General features: G+C 38.0%; 2 protein-coding genes across 2 annotated transcripts; both read right to left on the reverse strand.

The window, feature by feature from the left end:
• Nucleotides 1–5: 5 nt before the first annotated feature.
• On the reverse strand, nt 6–6,946 carry LOC149420049 (putative ATP-dependent RNA helicase DDX10). The gene is made up of 3 exons (XM_089637453.1): nt 6,724–6,946; nt 4,494–6,637; nt 6–242 (listed from the first exon to the last, which is right to left on the reverse strand). The coding sequence occupies exons 1-3, from the start codon at nt 6,853–6,855 to the stop codon at nt 92–94; spliced, it is 2,427 nt and encodes an 808-aa protein (XP_089493579.1). The 5' UTR covers nt 6,856–6,946; the 3' UTR covers nt 6–91.
• A 1,470-nt stretch (nt 6,947–8,416) lies between these two features.
• LOC149420050 (dynein regulatory complex subunit 4-like) lies at nt 8,417–19,138 on the reverse strand. The gene is made up of 6 exons (XM_089636940.1): nt 18,960–19,138; nt 18,455–18,716; nt 9,682–9,942; nt 9,147–9,314; nt 8,938–9,024; nt 8,417–8,575 (listed from the first exon to the last, which is right to left on the reverse strand). Exons 1-6 carry the CDS (start codon nt 19,124–19,126, stop codon nt 8,417–8,419), a joined length of 1,104 nt encoding a protein of 367 aa, XP_089493066.1. The 5' UTR covers nt 19,127–19,138.
• Between the last annotated feature and the right edge of the window lie 974 nt (nt 19,139–20,112).

The raw sequence follows: 20,112 nt of genomic DNA on the forward strand, positions 1-20,112 counted from the left end.
ACAAAAATGTTTTTCTGTACACAGTAAGTTATGTATTTAAAAAAATATTCATGACAAAACAAATCAATGTAAAGATAATAATAATTTATTATTATCTTCTAAGTAATTGCATAGCAAGTTGTTCAGCTTCGTTGATGGTAAGTTGTTTGGACAAATCTTCCACTCCATGTTTGAGTTTCTTCATATTTTTAATACTCTTTTGTTCCAAGCCTTTAGCGACTACCAGTTTTCTTTTCAATGGCCTGGAAAAAAGAAATAATTTGTTATTAACATGATATAAGCGGCTGTCGAATATGTGATCCATTGATGGCTCTCCCTGTACTTGTATGTTGCATATATTATTCATGAAGTTTCACTAAAATATATTATGCAAAGCTATTTGCTGAGATGCAAACCGCGCAGCTCAATACAGAGCAGGAATGACAAATTAGAAATCGGTGACCAGCATGCGCTGCGACAGCAGTCGAATGTCTGCGTCGCATGCGCCTGTGCCACTGCGTACGGCAGTCCATACTCCTTGATACGTTGCAAAATCTGCATTGCTCTGCTCTGCGCTGAGCTGCGCGGTCTGCATCTCAGCATATGCTTAGCCTATGTACTGTCAGAACATGACATACGACAGAGGCATGCATTCCATACAGGCACGTAAGCACTGCCTAACTTACTAACATAAAAAATATAGTTTCAACTACGAATTACAACACCGCGGGCGCCCCTACTATAATGTGTCAAAAGCAGGAACTAAGTACGCAAAATGACATATTTAAATGTTCACTGATGAAAAGACTCCAATTCACCTATGGTGCCAATGTCCTGCCCTGGTGGGAACTAGGCTCAGATACCTAGGGCGACACACAGTAGAACCAGAAGACATAGCCACATACCCAATGACAACCCTGGGGAACTTTATTAAAGGGACTGGGTTGTTGTTAAAGGATTGAGGTAAAATGGGAGATAGCACAATGGGCCTATGGCCTAAGTGCTCACGGGAACTACGTGTAAACTGTATCCGCCCTTATGTTCACTGTATCCTGTATAAAATTGTTGATGTGAGCGTATTGCGCATTCAAGAGAAGACTCGTTTGTCTTAGTGTCGAAACAGGCCATGCCGTTTGGTACAAATCGCAAATGTAGCAATCAGTGCTATTTTTTGGTAGTTGGTCTATTAATTTGTACAACTTATTACTGATCTAATATAAAAATTTCATTGTGTGGTCGAAAAATATGTAGAATTTTTATATATCCAGTAATTGGCTTGTAATTTCCAAACTAGCATTGGCTAAATCCAGCAGCTTAGCTATTATTATCAATGAATTTGTTGTTTTTGCTACTGCATACACTGATTAAAAACTCTGTGCACACCACCGCCATGCAATAGGATAGATTGCATTGAAAAGGATAGCGCTTATGATATACATTCATTTTTATTGTATCTGTCTATAATAATTAAAAATTAGTAGGTTCATGAAGTTTGTAGAGAATGTAAAACTGAATTAATTTCCCTGCTTCTCTTAGGGTATACACAGCTGCAGAATCTCTATAGACGGCATGCCTCTGATAAAGACACAATACATCATAATTGAAAATTCGCTCATGAAATCTACAAGGAACCTGCATAAAAAAATAAAGATCAAAATAACAGTATGGAAGAAAATTAAAATTTTCTATTCCGCCTTATTCAATACGCATTAATTATTGATATAACACTTCATAATTGGTAAAAACTTTTATGAGCGCAATTTGTGGCACTATAGGTCAGCAGATTGGTTCGGTATGCGGGCCCATTTCAATGCTTTTCCGTGGTCAGCTGTTTGTTTTCGGACTTCGGACCCTTCAAGATGTGCCCAGGAGATTGGTGAAGTCATCAAATCGGCGATGGATGGCTTCATACAATCGACTACTAAAGAAACTGGTGTGGGCTCAAAGCCGTGGTTCAGTCGACAATGCTCCGAAGCAGTTCGACGAAAAAACGCGGCTTACCGAGCCTACAACACATCTCGAACGCCCGAAAGCAGATCAGCATACAACAAATCGGCAAAGGAATGCAAGAGAATCATCAATAGGTCAAAATTCGAACACGATCTGCAGATCAGCAAAAAGCTGGCTGCCTGCCCGCATGGCAGCAGAGCATTCTGGTCGCTTGCGGGCTCAATAGGTCGAAATTTTTGCAAACCCAGTTTGCCACCTCTTACCAGACCTGACGGCTCACTAGCAAACACCGCCACCGAAAAGGCAAACCTTTTAGGGAAAATGTTTGCGGAAAACTCGACCCTCGACGACGGGGGTGCTGTTCCGCCGTCGGTTCCTCACTGCGGCTTCTATATGAAAAAGCTGAGGATCCGGCATCGGGATGTACTCCACGTCATACGGGGGCTCGATGTTAACAAAGCTAGTGGACCTGATGGAATACCTGCCCTGGTATTGCAGAGGTGTGCTGCGGAAATAGTTCCAGTTTTGACAAAGCTCTTCAAAATGTCCCTGAAGTGTGGCACTGTGCCCTCTGGTTGGAAAAAAGCGGTAATTCACCCTATTCCCAAGAAAGGTGACCGCTCCAACCCGGCCAACTACCGCCCCATAGCGATCACATCAGTTCTGTCCAAAGTGATGGAACGTGTGATCAACGACAAACTGCTCACATACCTCGAGAAGAACAAAATTATCAACGACCGTCAATACGGATTCCGGCGGAACCGCTCGTGCGGTGATCTTCTCGCGTATGTGACGCATGTTTGGGGGCGGTGCCTGGAACGTCACGGTGAGACCCAAACGGTCGCACTAGACATATCCAAGGCCTTTGACCGGGTCTGGCACCGAGGACTTGTCAACAAATTGCATTCTTACGGACTTCCCGCATCCCTGTGTACGTGGATTGCTGACTTTTTAAGGGATAGGTCGATTCAGGCGGTTGCTGACGGTTTCACCTCTTCCTCGCACTCCATAAATGCTGGCGTCCCACAGGGATCGGTTCTGTCTCCGACTTTGTTTTTGTTGCACATCAATGACCTTTTGACATGTGCACCGATTCATTGTTACGCGGATGACAGTACAGTTCATGATAGCTTTTTGTTTGACAAGCCCCCAAAGGGCACACAAACTCCAACGGCTCGGAGGGCTTTGAAGCAGAGAATGGACGGTTATCTCGAGAGTATTTCCTCCTGGGGTAAAAATAATCTCGTCGAATTTAATGTTTCAAAGACCCAATCCTGTCTGATTACGTCTAAAAGGGATCCAAATGATAATCTAGTCTCCTTCAACGGAAGCAATCTTCCGAACAGGCCTTCCATTGATATGCTTGGTGTAACTATAAGTGACCAGCTCAGGTACGGGGGCTCCATCGAAGCTAGAGTAAAGTTGGCCTCTCAGAAGCTGGGCGTACTGTACAGGGCCCGCAGATACTTTAATAGTACACAACTGCTCACCCTGTACAAATCGCAAGTGCGCCCTACTGTCGAATTTGGCAGCCATCTCTGGTCTGGAGCCCCAAAATACCTGAAAAAAACCCTTGACTCTGTGCAGAAACGGGCGGTCCGTTTGATAGATTCCCCAATCTTAACAAACGGACTGCAATCTTTAGAGCACAGGCGTCAGGTAGGTATGCTGTCCTTGTTCTATCGGTATTACAATGGAAGATGCTCTGAGGAACTAGCGTCATTAATCCCTTCGGCACCGGTGCGTAGTCGGGATACACGCCAAACGCGCGCCCAACATTTGTACACAGTTGACACTTGTCACATGAGAACGGGTCGCTTCTATGATTCGTTCTTAAGTTCAACAGCTCGGCTGTGGAACGAACTGCCGGCCTCTGTGTTTCCTCCCTCCTACAACATGGGACTCTTCAAGACCCATGTTCACTCCTTCCTCTCCACAAAAAGACCCTCCACACAGCATCCCCAAAGATGACATAGGCCCTGAGGGAAATTATTTTCTTCAGGGCCTCCTGTGTGGAGTAAATATTAAAAAAAAAAAAAAAAAATTAGAATTGACACCATGTTTAATGTTGTCAGTATAATGTGTACAGTTGGGACAATTGTCTAATTGTCATTGATAAAATGTATCAAAGTTCAACATAGAAAAACACCTTTTGCATCCAATCCTAGGAAACACTTCCTTGCAAATAGTGTAGTGGATGCATGGAACAAACTTCCACAACGTGTCATCCATGCAAACCAATTTAAAACTCGATTGGATTCTTATTTGGAGAGACGAAAGGACTAACTTATTTTTTTAATTCAAAACAACTCAATTACTGTTAATCTTATCGTTAAATCAGATATGAACACATCATCAGAATACTGCCTGCTCATTAAATAATAATAACAAAACATGGTCAACTGAAAGTGGCAAATTCATGTGCATAAATATATTAATTTTAACACAATTACAACTTCATTATTTTGCTTCTTCCCGTCTTTAATAGTGAAACAAAGTGTTATTTCAACAATCCATGTGTAAGGCGGAATAGTAAAAAAAATTGTTGAAAAACATTGACTGACCTGTGCACCACTTCCTCACTTGCTTCAGAAGAACCTTCATCGTCACTGTATTTAAAGGTTCCTTCCTGGTTACTATCTGCTGAAGCATTCCCATCATCATCTCCAGAACCCTTTTCCCCGTACACCTTATCAGGATCTGGGAGCCAGGACATATCTGGTCCATCCGATTCACTTTCTGATCCAAACTCATCTTTCTCCTCCTGTTCATCTTCTTTCTGTTTTTTGGCTTTTCTCTTTTCTTCCTTGTGCTTTGCTTTGATCTTCTCTCTGAATCGTAACTTATCGAAGTGATCTTCTTCCTTCATTACCAACTTAGCTTTTTCAATATCCAAACCTCCAACATCTTCTTGTTCATAATTCTTTGCTAATTCAGATCTGAAATCTTTTTTCTCATCTAAGAGGGCCTCTCCTTCCTCATCGAAAGTAACAATTTTATTGGGTTTGATTTTTTTGTTCAAGATCTTTTTGGCTAAAGAAGCTTTTGTAACTGGCTTTGTACTTTTTTTTGGAGGTTTTCTTGTTGGATCTTCAAGTATTTCATCTTCAATGTCTTCAGTTTTCTCAACGAAATCATGATTTCTTCTTTTCACCATTAACATGTCATCACCGTCTTCATCATCTGATAAATTAAAGCCATTTTCTTTTTCTGGTTCCTTAGCTTCTTCCTCTTCTTCACTTTCATGGTCACTTGAATTCTTTGCCTTCTTCTTATTCTTTAGTTTTTTAGTCGACGCATTTGCACTCTTTTCTTGCGCTTGCATTTCTAGGTTCTTTTTAACCTTTTGTAAAAATCTGATTCTGGGAGGTACTACAAGGCCTAATGATTTAGCAAAAGCACTTGTGTCTATTGCATGAATATTAAACACCTTCTTATTTTTCATCAGGAAAATTGATTTAGTGTATGCTACAAATGCTCTTTGAGCCGTTTCTTTGATTTCAGGGAATTCAGCCAGGAGAGCTTCCATTTTCCTTTGCGGAGACATAATTTTGGAAGGGTCGACGTGTATCTTTTTTATAGGAATCTTTTTAGAAGTTAATTCTTCCAGCATGGCTTCTTCCTCGCTAGGGAGGAGCATGAGCAAACCTTCACCTTTACCATCCATACCTCTGGCAGTTCTACCGGCGCGATGAATATAAGTGTTGCCATCTTCAGGGCAGTCCATTTGGACAACCCAGTTGACCTGGGGAAAGTCTAGACCCCGAGAAGCCAAGTCTGTAGCGAACAGGACAACATTAGACTTCCTACAGAACTCTTTGTAGATCTGTTCCCTCCGCTCTTGATGCAACGTTCCGTAAAGAGCCAGAAGACTGATGCCTGGTCTCAGCTTGCAGAATATTTCATAGATATATTTTACTTGTTTACAACTCGCCATGAAGATAATGCTTTTGGTTTTTAGGTGATTTTTAATGAATGACCACAGCACGCCAACTTTCTCTTCAACTTCACACACCATGTAGTTCTGCTGCAATGTGATGGGAGTGCTCGTTTCTGATTGTTCATGCGGAGCTACGTATTGAGCATTAGAAAGACTTAATCTGGCTAAATCGCGAACTGACTTAGTTTGCGTTGCAGAGAAAAGCAGAGTCTGTCTTTCGGCTGGAAGATTTTCAATAATAGAATTCATTGCAGTTTCAAAACCCAAATCCATACATCTGTCTGCCTCATCGAGAACTAATATTTTCATGTTAGCACAATTAAACAGAGGGTTTTCATCCATATGTTGTAAAAGTCTACCTGGTGTACAAATCATTATGTTACAAGTGTCCATGCGTTTCTTTTCAAAGCGAAGATTTTGTCCTCCAATAATAAGACCAGCGGAAAAGTCGTGATAAATCCCAATCTTTTTTAATGTTTCAAATATCTGGTAGGCTAATTCTCTTGTTGGTGATATGATAAGAGCTCCCAAGCCATCCATCCTTGTCCATTTCTTGCAGTACAAACATTCCAAAATAGGTATTAAAAATGCCAATGTCTTTCCCGATCCAGTCTTGGCAGCCCCTAAAATATCCTGCCCTTTCAGAGCAAAGCCTATTGTTTGTTTTTGGATAACTGTTGGCACAAAATATTTGCTATCTCTAAGGCCGTGAAGCGTTTTTTTAGAAATTGGCAAACTTTTAAAACTCTTGATACTATCGATGGCAATCTAAAACAAAGGGTATTTATTGGTAAAGATTCACATACATTCAAATTAAAATACAAGTTCTTATAAGAATGCTTAAGTTTACTTACGGCATCATATTTCTCTTGTAGTTTCAGTATATCTTCATCTTCTTTTTCACCAACCTTCTTTCGAGGCTTGAAAGCATGATGTTTCTTTTTCTTAGCTTGTAAATCAAGGGCAGGGTCACTTTTTTCTCCCATTGCAAAAATTTAACTTAAATAACTTGTTTTAACAAAATTGTGTTTTATTTTTTCTGAAAACACGTGCGCACTCATATGTCAATTTGACTGATTTGACAGCTAGCTAAGCCATAGATTATGAGTATAAACAGAACGGTATCTATTAGTAATAGTGTTCACTGTTTAGTAGTGATGGGCGATGTATTGTCTATATTCGAAACGTTTTGTTCATAAGTGAGTGGTTTATTTATAAAACGATTTTCATAGGTCCGGTTGAGTTTTGGACTTCGGACACAATGACATCGATCATTATTTCGAATCAAATCTGATTTCGAAGTCAAAACGGTTCAAGTAAATGGAAATTGAATGGTTGAAATATTTTTTGTCGATTGGAATTCTTGTCATCTGTTAATCGACTATACTTAAATGATATTTTTAACAATTTTTCAAACAGTACAATTCAAATAATGTTTAAGATTATTTTTGTTGAGAGTTGTGAAAATCGATATTTTCGAAACTCCATTCTCTATAACGACAAATTAATAGTAAATAATCAATAATCAATTTTTTTATTTTATGCTCAAGCGATATAGAAAACAGCTCTTCAATCGACACAATAATTCAAATGATTTTTTAACATTATTTTTGTTGAAGGATTCAAAAATAGATATACGGGATAGATACATGCACGAGAAAAAATGTTTTGTATATTATTTCTATGCCAGTTTATTTAGTTTACATTTAAGTGTATTTGTATAAAATTAGTTAGCTAATATTCTAGTCAATTTTCAAAAGGAAATGCTTTCAAATGTTGATTTCTACAAATTTGATGAAAGCAGATTTCTTCTCACTTTCGTTAGAGTGAGACAAATGCAGCCGTCTCTATCGAGTCGGTTCGGAAGATAAGGAATCACGTTATCACGCTACAGAGCAGACATGGCATTTTGTTGTGTTTATTATATTTGATGTGCATATTATGTTAATGATGATCAAGATTTTTAAAGCATTCGATCTTCCATTACAACATATTAATGATATAATCCATTATGCTCATATTTGAAACAGTTTTTCAATCGTCATAATTTATTTTTTTTATATTATTTATGTTGAGAGTTGTAAAAATTGATATCATCGAAATTCGATTCTCCATTACTAAAAATTAATAATGATGTTATAATGCTAATCTATGTACTAAACAATTAATATTATTGAGCCGAAAAATTTAATATTTATCTTGTTCGAAATAAATTTGTACAAGTACTAAAATGCATAGTGCAGGATAGAAAGAATACTTGAAGAATAATTATGCTTGGCGCGAATAGTTTTTCAGGCGATCCTATCGCTAGTATAGTAGGTATGATGTGGATTAAAAAATCTATTGACATGAAAAGATCTATTGAGTTGTACGTTTGGTCGCCTGCAAAGTTATTACTGTCCAGCTTGTACAATCATGCTAGTCAAGGTAAAAACTTTTAAAAAATAAGTTACAGTTTCAAGTGGGTATTTACTTTATTATAAAAGTATGCTTATTTATAAAATAAATGATTGTTTAGCCAATATTAAAATAGATTTTCATATTTCTTTAAACGTTGGTTCCAATCTTAGTAGAAAACTTTTCCTCAACTTTGTGAATGGCCTGAAGTCGTTGTTCCAGCAGAGCGCCTTTCAAAGCTGCCCTTTGGTGCAATTCCAAGATAGCTTGCGAAAAACGTTCCTGCAGTTCATTTCTTTCAGCTACCACCTTTAAAAAATATATGTAAGTGCATACTTAATACAACAACTGACAATCAGCAATAATACTTAAGTGATAGTAATACCCCATAGAATAAAAAATAACATCTAATGCTTAATAGTAAAACTTTCAAATGCGATGAAGAGATAAAGCGCTTCAAACTGTAGTACATTAACACATTGCATGTACTCAACCATTACGGTTGTTCGCTTAGCAACGTTTGACTATTTTGCTGAGAGATGTTGTTTTCTGTCAGGTTTTATAAATATTTATTGAAAAAAAAAACTCCGAAGATATCCATCAAAACTTTCGCTGGCGACTTTGTAACAGTAAGGTGCAGTGATAAAAAAAACTGAAATGTAGTTATTTACCTTTTCGTATTTCTGTTCTAGGACATCATAATCCCATTTTATTACATCATGTTGCTTACTTAGCGCAGACAAGATTCGGGATTTGCTCTTCAAGAAAAAAACAGTAACTTTTAAAACAATTCGACTAGAGAAGAGATAATAATTGGTAATAAGTACTTCGTTTCTTATTTAATATTGATATCGTTGAATATAATGACTATTGTGTTTACCGCTAATGCCTCCTTATCCCGGAGATGATTATGTTGCTGTCTTCGAAGTTCAGCAGCTTCAGACAGAGCCAAGTTCAAAGGTTCTGCAAGTTTGCGCCCTTCCATTACAGCATCATTAGCCGCCTTCTCAGCCCTCTCTTTAGACCTCTGGTATTCTTCCATCTGATTCTGCAAAGCATACATTCCATTTTACAAAAGTGTCATTCAGAAATAAACACAATGTACAAGTTATTGTAATATCAATATTGTTAAAGTATATATTTCAAGATAGGAAGCAAGTTCTTGCAAGAATGCATTGAGAATCATAACTACATTCGGATAATTTCGGTGGGTTTACTTTTAGTTGATCACGTATGATGACCATCAAATCATTGATTAGCGCCAATTTCGATTTAATCAAACGCTGAAACGGGTCAAGAATCGGAGACCATTCAAATGTCAAAAAACCAAAATGGCACTTTCAAATATTACAAACAATTTTCAAATATTAAAAACAATAACCTAAGTATTTTCATAATAATTTATTTTCATTAACCTTAAGACTGCTTATAAGAGAAAGGTTGTTGATTGTAATGTCGTTGTAGTAGTTTTTAAGGTCAGCAAAAGCCTTCTCATGTGTTTTGACCAGGTCGTCCAACTGTTTGTTTTTTCTTTCTTCCACCTCCAACAGATCTGTTTTTGTAGCCAGATTTATATCAACTACAGATTTTTGTAGCCGGCGTTCTCCAGCAGCCTTGATTTCTTGCAATCTCTCCTCAAAATCTGCTCGCACTTTGCTAAGTTCTTCTTGGTGTTTCTATAAAAACAAAACAATATTTGTTGTGGAATATAGCCCTTGGTAAAAAATATTCGGATAAACTTCTCCATTCTCTCATTATACCAATAATCATCAAACATGGAATAAAACCAGAGATGTGCTTTATTTCAAATAAATCCATTTCAAATGGAAATGCAAAATGCAAAATGGGTATTTTCCATTTTGCATTTTAAATGCTTTTCTAAAAACCATTTTGCATTTTGCATTTTAAATGCTTTTCTCAATGCATTTTCCATTTTAAATGCTTTTTTGCAACATTCTTCCTACTATCTCAACTCATCTTTTTTTCATAAGCCCCAAATATCAGTCGGTCCTCAACCTCCCTATGAGAGATAATTTACATTTGTCAAGTTGCCCCCTGGTAGGAGCCCTGGCAATTGAGTGATACCATTACAAAAAATACTGATTCAAATACTGAACATGGGGCCATGACGCTGTAATATTAAATGTTAGATAGCAGTTTCTATGTTTTTACGTTGGCAACATTAGTCCCGCGCAAATTTTTTGTGGTTTCATAATCTCTAGTCGTGGTGTTTTTGGATTTACCATCATGTAATATGTTTGTTCTACATTGATGTCCATTATTAAATGACAAAATTGTTTAAAAATTTTATAACTATTTTAACTGTTTGACCTGAAAAACCATTTTGCATTTTCAATGCATTTTGAAAATAGGTATTTTGCATTTTGCATTTGAAATGCTTTTCTAAAAACCATTTTGCATTTTGCATTTTCAAATGCAAAAGTTTTGACCCATTTCCATTTTGCATTTCAAATGGTTTTGGGTACCCATTTTGCACATCTCTGAATAAAACACATCGCTGTACACATTCCGGGACGGCGTCGTTTGAGGCCAATGGGATAAAAAATAACAAAAATTGCCATGTGAGTGTTTTCGTGATCGAAATATTTGCCTAACCGAGGTTTAAATTTAGAATACAAAACTATGTTTACGAAATTCAAAGGGATGGAGATCCACGATTTCAGGCGAGCAATGGAACATTTCTTTCCATTCAAATTTGTATGGAAGGTACTTCTAGTTTTCTTCTTCATTCTATGGCGTCAAAGCACCGAGGTTAACACATTTCTTTTGGAAACCCAAATAATTATTTCACGTCTTCAGATTAAAACATAAAATAGCCTTGTTTTGCCTCACTTATAAGCGTATTTTGAATTTTACCTAACTAATAAACAACCATTAGTTTATGTAAATGATTTTTTTTTTTTTTTTTTTCATTATTTTTGGCTTTCACCCTTCAAGGGTGTTCTTGGCCATCATTTAAAATTATTGAGAAAGGTGTATTGAAAGTTGAATTTAAATATTAATTTTATTTAAATAGGCAAATTTCAAAATTATAATGAAAATTGGAGTCGAGTTCAGACTTAAAAGAGATGAAATGTTGAATGGAGGGGAGGCAATTTTAGTTAAGGCTTGATAGAAGAGAGGATATTTGTTTAGAGAGGGACAACCAAAAAATATGTGATCTAAAGTTCCCACTTCTAGACCACAGAATGTACAATCTGGGGAGTCAAGGACGTGAATTTTAAAAAGATGGGAAGGAACGGAACAATGACCGATCCTCATTCGAATGAGTGAAGAAATTTCTTTTTTGGAAAAATGAGGGAATTGCTGAAACCACGGTTTTGATGGAATAGTCCTTTGTATTGAGGCATAGCAGGCTCCCTTGGATTGACTAGCAATGTGCCAATACTCTGACCAAACATTGCGGGATCTTTCTTTGATGATGGAAAAAATGTCAGATAAGGGAATGTGGTTTACGAGGGTAACAACAGGGTTGGACGCTCCTTGTTTTGCCAAGGCATCCGCAATATCATTACCCATGATACCAACATGTCCAGGAATCCAAATCAGAGTTACAGATTTACCAGAGCTTTGAATGGATGCTATCATCTCTCGAATAAGGCATACAAAATGATCATCAGGATGAAGAAGAGGACTGGATTTAAGTTTTTGGAGGGAACTGAGAGAGTCAGAGAGAACGAGGGAATGTTCAAAATTATTTTTGATTATATATTTGAGAGATTCTATTATTGCAATGCACTCAGCTGAAAATATGGAAAATTGATTTGAAATTGAATGAAATATTCTATCATTAGAATTATTGTGGTAAACGTTAATACCTATACCACAGTTAGGAGAGTCGGGAGATTTGGATCCATCAGTAAATAAAAGAGAAAAGTTGGGCCATTTAGATAAAATAATGTCATTGAACATATTATTGACAGTTCGGGCCGGGAGATTGGAATGACTTTTAAAGATTCCGATCCCTTCTAATATTGTTGGGGATAGGGTGACGTGACTATATTTTAGTTTGTATAAGGGAAGTAGATCATTTTGGATGATGTGGAGCTCTGAGAGAGACTTAAAATTTTTACAGATGTCAGGAATAGGTTTAGTTGAAGCTCTGATTGTAGATGAATGGTTTGAGTCAATGAACAACGAGACGCTGGGGATAACCTGATGACATTTAGAATTTAAACATTTAAGAACAAATTTGTCAGCAAATAGTTGACGCCTTAAATAAAGAGGAGGATCAGAACATTCTACTTGAAGGGAATTGATGGGTGACGATTGCATCGCTCCAGTTATTATTCGCAAAGATTTAGATTGAATTTTGTCTAATTTATTAAGTACATTTTTTGAGGCGGTACTAAAAAGTGGGCAGGCATAGTCGAGATGGCTTCGAATAAGTGCATTGTAAAGCAACTTAATGCAAGTAGGGTGAGCTCCCCACCAAACGCCAGATAATGATCTGATGATATTTAAATTTTTTTCGCATTTAGTAACTAAATTATTAATATGGGAAGACCATTTAAGTTTCCTATCAAATGTTACTCCCAAAAATTTTACTTCAGAAGCGTTGGAGATTGGAGAATTTTTAAATAAAATTTGAACGGGGGGGTTTTTATGGCGGTTTGAGAAGGTGACACACTGAGTCTTTTGGATTGAAAGTTCAAGACCATGTAACGTGAGCCATGTGCAAAGGGCATTCATGGCTTCGTTAAGATATTTGACGGCGAGAGGGATGATTTTGGATGATAAGAAGAAAGCTATGTCATCTGCGAACTCGATAATTTTTATTTGTGGGGGAATAGTGACATGCATATCATATGTGTATATATTATACAGTAAGGGGGACAATACATCGCCTTGTGGTAAACCCTTCCAAATAGACCTACTTTGAGGAGAAATATCTGGAAGTTCAATGAAAATTTTTCTATCTAGAAATAGATTAATAATTGATTGGACAAACATGGGGGGAAGGCCAAGGCCTAGAAGTTTTTTTTTTCAGGATTGGGATGGAAACATTGTCAAAGGCGCCTTCTATATCTATAAAGATGGCAAGACAAACTTCCTGTTTAGAAATTGATAAATTAATATCAGTGCTGATGATGGCAAGGTTATCCTGAGTGGATTTTTTTTCCTAAATCCAAATTGAGATGGAGAGAGAAGCTGTTTACTCTCGACAAAAAATTCTAATCGGTTTTTAATTAATTTTTCATAAAGTTTACTGAGGGCGGATGAAAGAGCGATTGGCCTGTAGTTGGATCCAAAATTTGGAGATTTGTTTGTTTTTAAAATAGGGATGATTATTTGAGAACTCCAGTCATCAGGCATTATACCAGTCTGGAAAATTTTATTTAAGATGCTTAAGAAGTGGTTTAGAACATTATCATTACTATTTTTGATTATGCTGTAAGGTATACCATCTCTGCCTGGAGATGAGTCCATGACTGTTGATAAACAATTTTTTAGCTCAATTAAGGTGAATGGAGAGTCTAGCCAATGATTAGACATGGGAGTATTATAGATGGGCGTTATTTCATCTAAGTTAGGAACAGAAGGGGGGGCAATTTTGTCCAAGAATTCATCTATCCATTTAGAATGGGACGCTCGAGGAGATGGTGAACTGAAGGAGGATCGAAATCTTCGGATCATAGACCAAACTTCCGAAATTGGAGTGTTCGGAGATACTGAACTGCAAAAGTTGTACCACCCGGATCTTTTTTTTGACCTCAATACCCTTTTGGCATTGGATTCAGCGTTATTGTATATAAGATAGTTCTCCATAGTCATATTGTAACGATAGGAAAGAGATTTAGCTTTCCGAATTCTTACTACTTTGGAACATTCCTCATCCCACCAGGGAGTTGGAGGGAGTTTTTTGAGAGATTTAGTTTTAGGGGGAGGATTTGATTTATTTATTGCAGTTATGAGCATTGATTTGAAGTTATTATAATCATCTTTGACGGAAAATATATCGGTGGCGGGTGAATTTAGTAGGAACTTGTCCATATGAGAGTTAAATTCATCCCATTTGGTGTGTTTCGTTTTAATCTTTGTCGAAATATGAGACTTGTCCGATTGGAAAGAAGTTTGATAAGTAATGATGATCGGGAAATGATCACTGGAGAAAGGGTCGGGGGACACCACCCACGAGGAGAGAGAAGCCAGACTAGTAGAACATATCGAGAGATCCACTGCACTGGGGTTTGTGCTGGGGCGTGAGATCCTAGTAGGAGATCCGTCATTCAAAAGGAAAAGGTTGGATTGATCTAGGAAATCCATCACACTTCGACCATCTCGGTCGGAGAAAGCAGAACCCCAGACGGGGGAATGGGCATTAAAATCGCCTAATATAAAGAAAGGAGGGCTTAGTTGACTTACAATTTGCAACCAAGTTTGTTTATTGAAGTGGGCTGTTGGGGGAAGATAGACTGAAATAAAGGATGTGTATCGAACGTCATCAGCATCATCAATATAAAATGTACATCAATTATAAAAAACACAACAAAAAGCCTTCATATTTACCACTGTCGAAAACTATGTAAAACCTTCCATAAAACTAATGTTGATAAACCTGCCTTACATATAGGTAACTCATGTTTAAAAACCTGCCCTGCCGTTTAACGGTAAATTTTATCGCTCGGACCTAAAAGGCAGTTGTCTCGCTTCAACTCAAGCAACCATCTTACTCTGGCTAGGCAGCCGCTGATTGGCTAAGCACAAAACCTGCTTGAACGGCCCACGTGTATCCAAGAGATTTGTAAAAAAATACAAATTTGCAAGCCCTTCCTGTAATAATAGGAAACAATGTTAACTAAATAATTATATACAAAGATACTTATATGTTAATTAAATAAGCTCGAATAGAAATAAAATATGTTACACGTAAGATAATTATGTAATCAGCGAAACTCTGAAAATGTTACAGAGATTTGACCACTTATCTTGTAGAATATGTCTTATTATAACTAAATAAACAATATTGCGACGATGTGGTTTTGGCAGGGCGACAGAGGCAGATAAGGTCTAATATTATAAAATATTCCTATATTTCTGAGATAAACAGATTTAATCCTACAAACGTGGCGAGCTTCATAGCAAGAAAAAAGCAAGCTCGTTACGGGAATTTCATAATACAATCAAGGGTCGGAGGCGCGGTCCTATAGAATCTTATAAAGGCGCCGCAAAAACCGGTCCCTTCACCATTCCGCCATAAGCCGTGGACCGAGCAACATCTACCGCTGTCCGCTCTGCCTGACCCGCTTCGCTACCTGAGAGCAACACGCTGTGTTTGATTTCAACCCGGTTCCCCCCCCCGCTCCACTTCCGCTGTCTACTGCAACTGCCTGCTGCTGAGCTCGCTGCTCACCGACAAGCCAACGACGCCCCGACGTCGCGGCGCCTCTGCCTCGGGCTTCACTGAGCCTTCCCAACAGCCAGCCTCGGAGAGAGGATCTGCCATTGCCTACTGAACCAGCCAGCGCCCCGCAGAGCCGTTACCGACTGAGCCTGGAGGGATACAAGAAGTTGCACCCGCAATAAAAACCAACCGCTTTTATAAAAGCGTTCTTTTCAATATGCAAATTACAAATGTCGAATATATCGTCTTTCTCAAGACGCATTCATTTATGCAAACATACAAGAGTCGATATTCCCTGGATCGAGGGGACTGAACGTTGCCGACTGAGCCAGCCCGCCTGCCAGCCCGCCTGCCAGCCAGTCCCGGAGAGCCTTCCCTCCAGCGTGCGGTCCTGCTCACTGGCCCCGATGTCACAGAGCCGTTACTGACTGACCTTGGACAAATACAAGGAGTTTTATCCGCAATAAAAACAACCGCCTTTATAAAGGCGTTCTTTTCAAAAGCAAATTACAAATTTCGAATATATCGTCTTTCTCAAGACGCATTCATTGAGGCAAACATATTACAATAGTCGATATTCCCTGCATTTTTATGGTATTTTAAATAACTCTGTAATGATTCAAATGAAATACCTCAAGTGCTTTATTTGAATCATTACACAGGACAAAGGCAAATGTGTGCCGGTGCTTATATTTTACAGTTTTTTTCTTGTGCAGGCAAACACGTCCCGTACAGGATGTGTCCTTTATTTTAGCTGCAACCATTTGGAAGTCAGCATTGGGGGGTTTGATATTATTTATTGGGGAAAATGATATGGATTTTTTAATAAAAAGGGCAGCACCGCCGCCCGAACCTTCCGGGCGATCGTCGCGGAGACAGGAATACCCTCCCACATTAAAGTGGGTGGATGGAGTAAACCAAGTCTCCGAGATAGCAGCCAAAGAAATAAAGTTGGAATTTAATAGGTTAAGGAGATCAGATTTGTTAGAAATAGCACTTCGGCTATTCCACTGAAGTATTCTGACATCCTGAAGAGCCATTTTGAATAAATGATTTTAATGTGGAAATAATAGTAGCAGCGTTGGACGGTAGATTAGTTTGAGAAGAAATAAGGTCAATTAGAAGCATAATAATAGTTTGGATAAATGAAGAATTGTCTTGGGAGAGTTTTTCAGAAAGTTTAAGAGAGTTCATTGAGGACGGATTATAATTATTTGCACACCCATTTGTGGCATTTGAAAGAGGTGAACCATTGGGATTTAAGAGCAGTGAGTTGTGTTGTTGCTGATCGTATCCAGGAGCCGGTTTAGAGATAGCGTTTTTGTATGTGAATTTAGTTGAACGAGAAGAAGTTGTTGTAGTGGAGGGAAGAGGGTTGGATGAGGAGTTGCTGGATAAAGCCTCAGCAAATGATTTTTTGACAGGCGGGAATAATTTAGAAGCCTGCAGAAAAGACAAGTTCTGAGAGGCCATTGAAATTTTAATATTTTTTTGGCGAGATTGTTCTGGGCAAGATGTGTTGATAGCTGTATGTGAGCCTGAGCAGTTAAAACATTTAGGTGAGGAGGAAGAAGGACATTGGTCAGCTGCGTGGTTTTCTCCACATTTAAAACATCTGGGTTGAGATCTGCATGCAGCTTTGGTATGACCAAAACGGCAGCAATTGAAACATTGAGTGGTGGGATATGTATACATTTCAACTGGTAATGAGTTGAAGAATAAATATATATGGGAGGGAAGAGATTGACCTTCAAAGGTGATAACAACAGATTGGGAGGGCTTCCAGGTAATTATACCCTCAGAGGAGTCCTTGTAATTTAGCCTCCTGGCTTTTATGGGATTGCCAATATGTTGGGGGGTTGAAAGTGAAGACAGAATTTCTTCGATGGACAGATCGGTCGAGATACCTCTGACCAGGCCCATGCGAGTGACATTAAAAGTAGGGATATATGCCTTGAACTTTGAATTAGATGAAATGAAGATATTTTTGATGAAACTGTTGGCAGCTGGCCCTGAAAGGAATTCGACGGAGATTCGGAAGCGACCCTCGGCTTTTACACCTCCAGGTTTGATTGAAAGATTCTTGCTATTTGATAGGAATTTGCCAAATTCAAGAGGGTGGATGGTTTTTCCTTGCTCAGTTTTTTGGGCGTATGCTATGAATGGGCCACGGGAATGAGGAGAATAAAAGTTTGTTGGAGGAAGTTGAGAAAGTGCTGGTGGGGACAGTGAAGTCGAAGGCAAGTCAAGTTTTATTGGGGAAGAAGGAGTAAATTTCCTTTTTTTGGTAGAAGTCAAGATGACAGAATCACTGTCAGAAATTTCTACATTTTCCCCGTCTGGGGGGTCTGGAGAGGGATCTGGGGGCTTTGTAGGGGCTCCAGGGGGGAAATCTTCCTCCATTATTCACAACAGTAAACAACTACAATAATAGTATGAAAAATGACAGAAGTAAAAAAGTTTATAAATATCTGGAAATCAGCAGCGAAAAGTGACTCCTGGAAGATCAGGAGGGAGAAGAAACCTCAAGGCACAACACACTACACTTTTTTTTGCCAGAAAACAAAAAAGAATGGTAAAAAATTAATTTTAGATAGAGCAAAACAAAACAACTGATGACAGCCAAATGTTATTGTTGCAATCCTATGTAAATGATTGTAATGTATAAAATTTAAAACACGTTTATTAGTACTCAGTACCTCGGAATGTTTTGAAATTTTGAATGAAAACGGGTCATGTACTATCTCTTTTTTTTGATAATATATTTTTATTGTAATGGGAGGAATATTCGTGACTGACTCCTTTATTACAATCAGACTTACCAACTTAACCTGCCTTAGTTCTTCTGCTGCAGACTGCTCAGCTTCAACCAGTTTAAGCTTCAGATCCCTACAGTCAGTGGCCAGTCTTCTCCTCTGAGCCTCATGAGAGGCTTGCTCCGCCTTGATAGCCGCCTGCCCCTCTAGCCTCAGTTCTCCTTTCTGACCTGATTGATCCCAGAGCAACTGTTTGACTCGGCGCTCATGCTGACGTTCTTCTTCTTCTGTCTCTTGGCGGATATCGTCAGCCTCGCGCTCTTTGTTCCTGATATATTATATAACAAATATAAGAATATACGATTGAGATCTTTCTACATATTCTCCCAGCTCGACCGATGACCGATGTTAGTAAAACTGTCGTGAATACAGCCATAATTCAAATTGTATGTTCTTACTGAAGGTTGGGATATTTTCCCTCTTCTGCCTCTTAGTTGCAATTTATAATGTTGCCGTGGGAAGAAGTTTGTAATTTTTAGTGAAATAATAAATTTAAAAAAAACTTCCTTACCTCACGACTGCCCTGGCTTCGAAAAGTTGATTTCGAGTTATCTCCCAAAATATTCTTATCTTGTCTCTTTCTAACTGGAAATAGTTACGTTCCTCTCTTTCTTTATCTAGTTCCTCTTTAACCCTCCAAGTGAACTGCTCCAACTTCTCTCGAGTCATCTCTTTCATATCCACTCCATCGATTACATTTGCTAAACATTAAAATTTGTATAATTTTTATATACAGGAAAATACATGATTTTTTTTGTTTTCCGTTGAAGGATAAATCTAGTAGGCAGAAGAGAAAAGGGGAAAGAAAAAACCTTTTTATTGTAAGGGCGAAAGTGATTACGTATATTGTAAGAAAGTACTCATTGAATTAAATTAAACTTACTTCCTCCTTTGGATTTTTTAGGCGGCTGGAAAAAACAAGTTTTATTAAAAACAGATGAAAAAGAAAAAATGACAAAATAATAAATAAAAAGAAAACCAATTCTGTAAATTACGGTTTACTTTTAAATCTTTAGTCGGGAAGCATTATTATATTTAAAAAAAAGTGTAGTTATTATTTATTTACCATTTTAACGTATTAAGACCCTTTTCCTTATTAAAATTGTATGATAATAGTATCAGAACACAAATTGATGTCGCTATTTTGAAGGCAAAAGTAAACACTTAGCGGTTGCTGGGGAAACTCAAATCTATTGATTTTTTCAAGTTACCCGATATTTGCTACCCGCTCGCTAACGTGGGAGTAGGAACTCCTATAAGGTGGAAACACATTATTAAAACCCGACGCGACCCGATGAAACGCGATGCGTGTTGAGTCGAATCAAATGTATTGTTTTCTTATGACCAGAATCACACTATGAACATCCGACGCGACGCCATGTCGGATGTTCATAGTGTGATTCTGGTCATAAGAAAACAATACATTTGATTCGACTCAACACGCTTCGCGTTTCATCGGGTCGCGTCGGGTTTTAATAATGTGTTTCCACCTTAACTTGTTTGTTGAACTTGCTTTTTGCCTATCAACCATCACTACGCATCCTACGCATCATTTACTTTGTCTATGACTTTACGACGCGATGGCGCGTTGCCAGATCAAAAAATACTACCATTCGATACGAATATTTATTAATAAAATAATAGTTTGTATTTGTTATTGACTT

The sequence above is a fragment of the Hesperophylax consimilis genome, chromosome 11, assembly GCF_061612785.1.
Source record: "Hesperophylax consimilis isolate HC1 chromosome 11, BYU_Hcon_1.0, whole genome shotgun sequence".
Classification (NCBI taxonomy): Eukaryota; Metazoa; Arthropoda; class Insecta; order Trichoptera; family Limnephilidae; genus Hesperophylax; species Hesperophylax consimilis.

Excerpts from the sequence above, each read along its gene's own strand:
- LOC149420050 (XM_089636940.1), bottom strand. The coding sequence starts at position 19,126 with ATGAAAGAGATGACTCGAGAGAAGTTGGAGCAGTTCACTTGGAGGGTT. Across the intron at positions 9,025-9,146 it reads GGGATAAGGAGGCATTAGCG|AGCAAATCCCGAATCTTGTC; the intron begins GTAAACACAATA and ends TTTTTCTTGAAG. Across the intron at positions 8,576-8,937 it reads TAGAACAGAAATACGAAAAG|GTGGTAGCTGAAAGAAATGA; the intron begins GTAAATAACTAC and ends TATTTTTTAAAG.
- LOC149420049 (XM_089637453.1), bottom strand. The coding sequence starts at position 6,855 with ATGGGAGAAAAAAGTGACCCTGCCCTTGATTTACAAGCTAAGAAAAAG. Across the intron at positions 6,638-6,723 it reads TACAAGAGAAATATGATGCC|ATTGCCATCGATAGTATCAA; the intron begins GTAAGTAAACTT and ends CCTTTGTTTTAG. Across the intron at positions 243-4,493 it reads AGTGAGGAAGTGGTGCACAG|GCCATTGAAAAGAAAACTGG; the intron begins GTCAGTCAATGT and ends TCTTTTTTCCAG.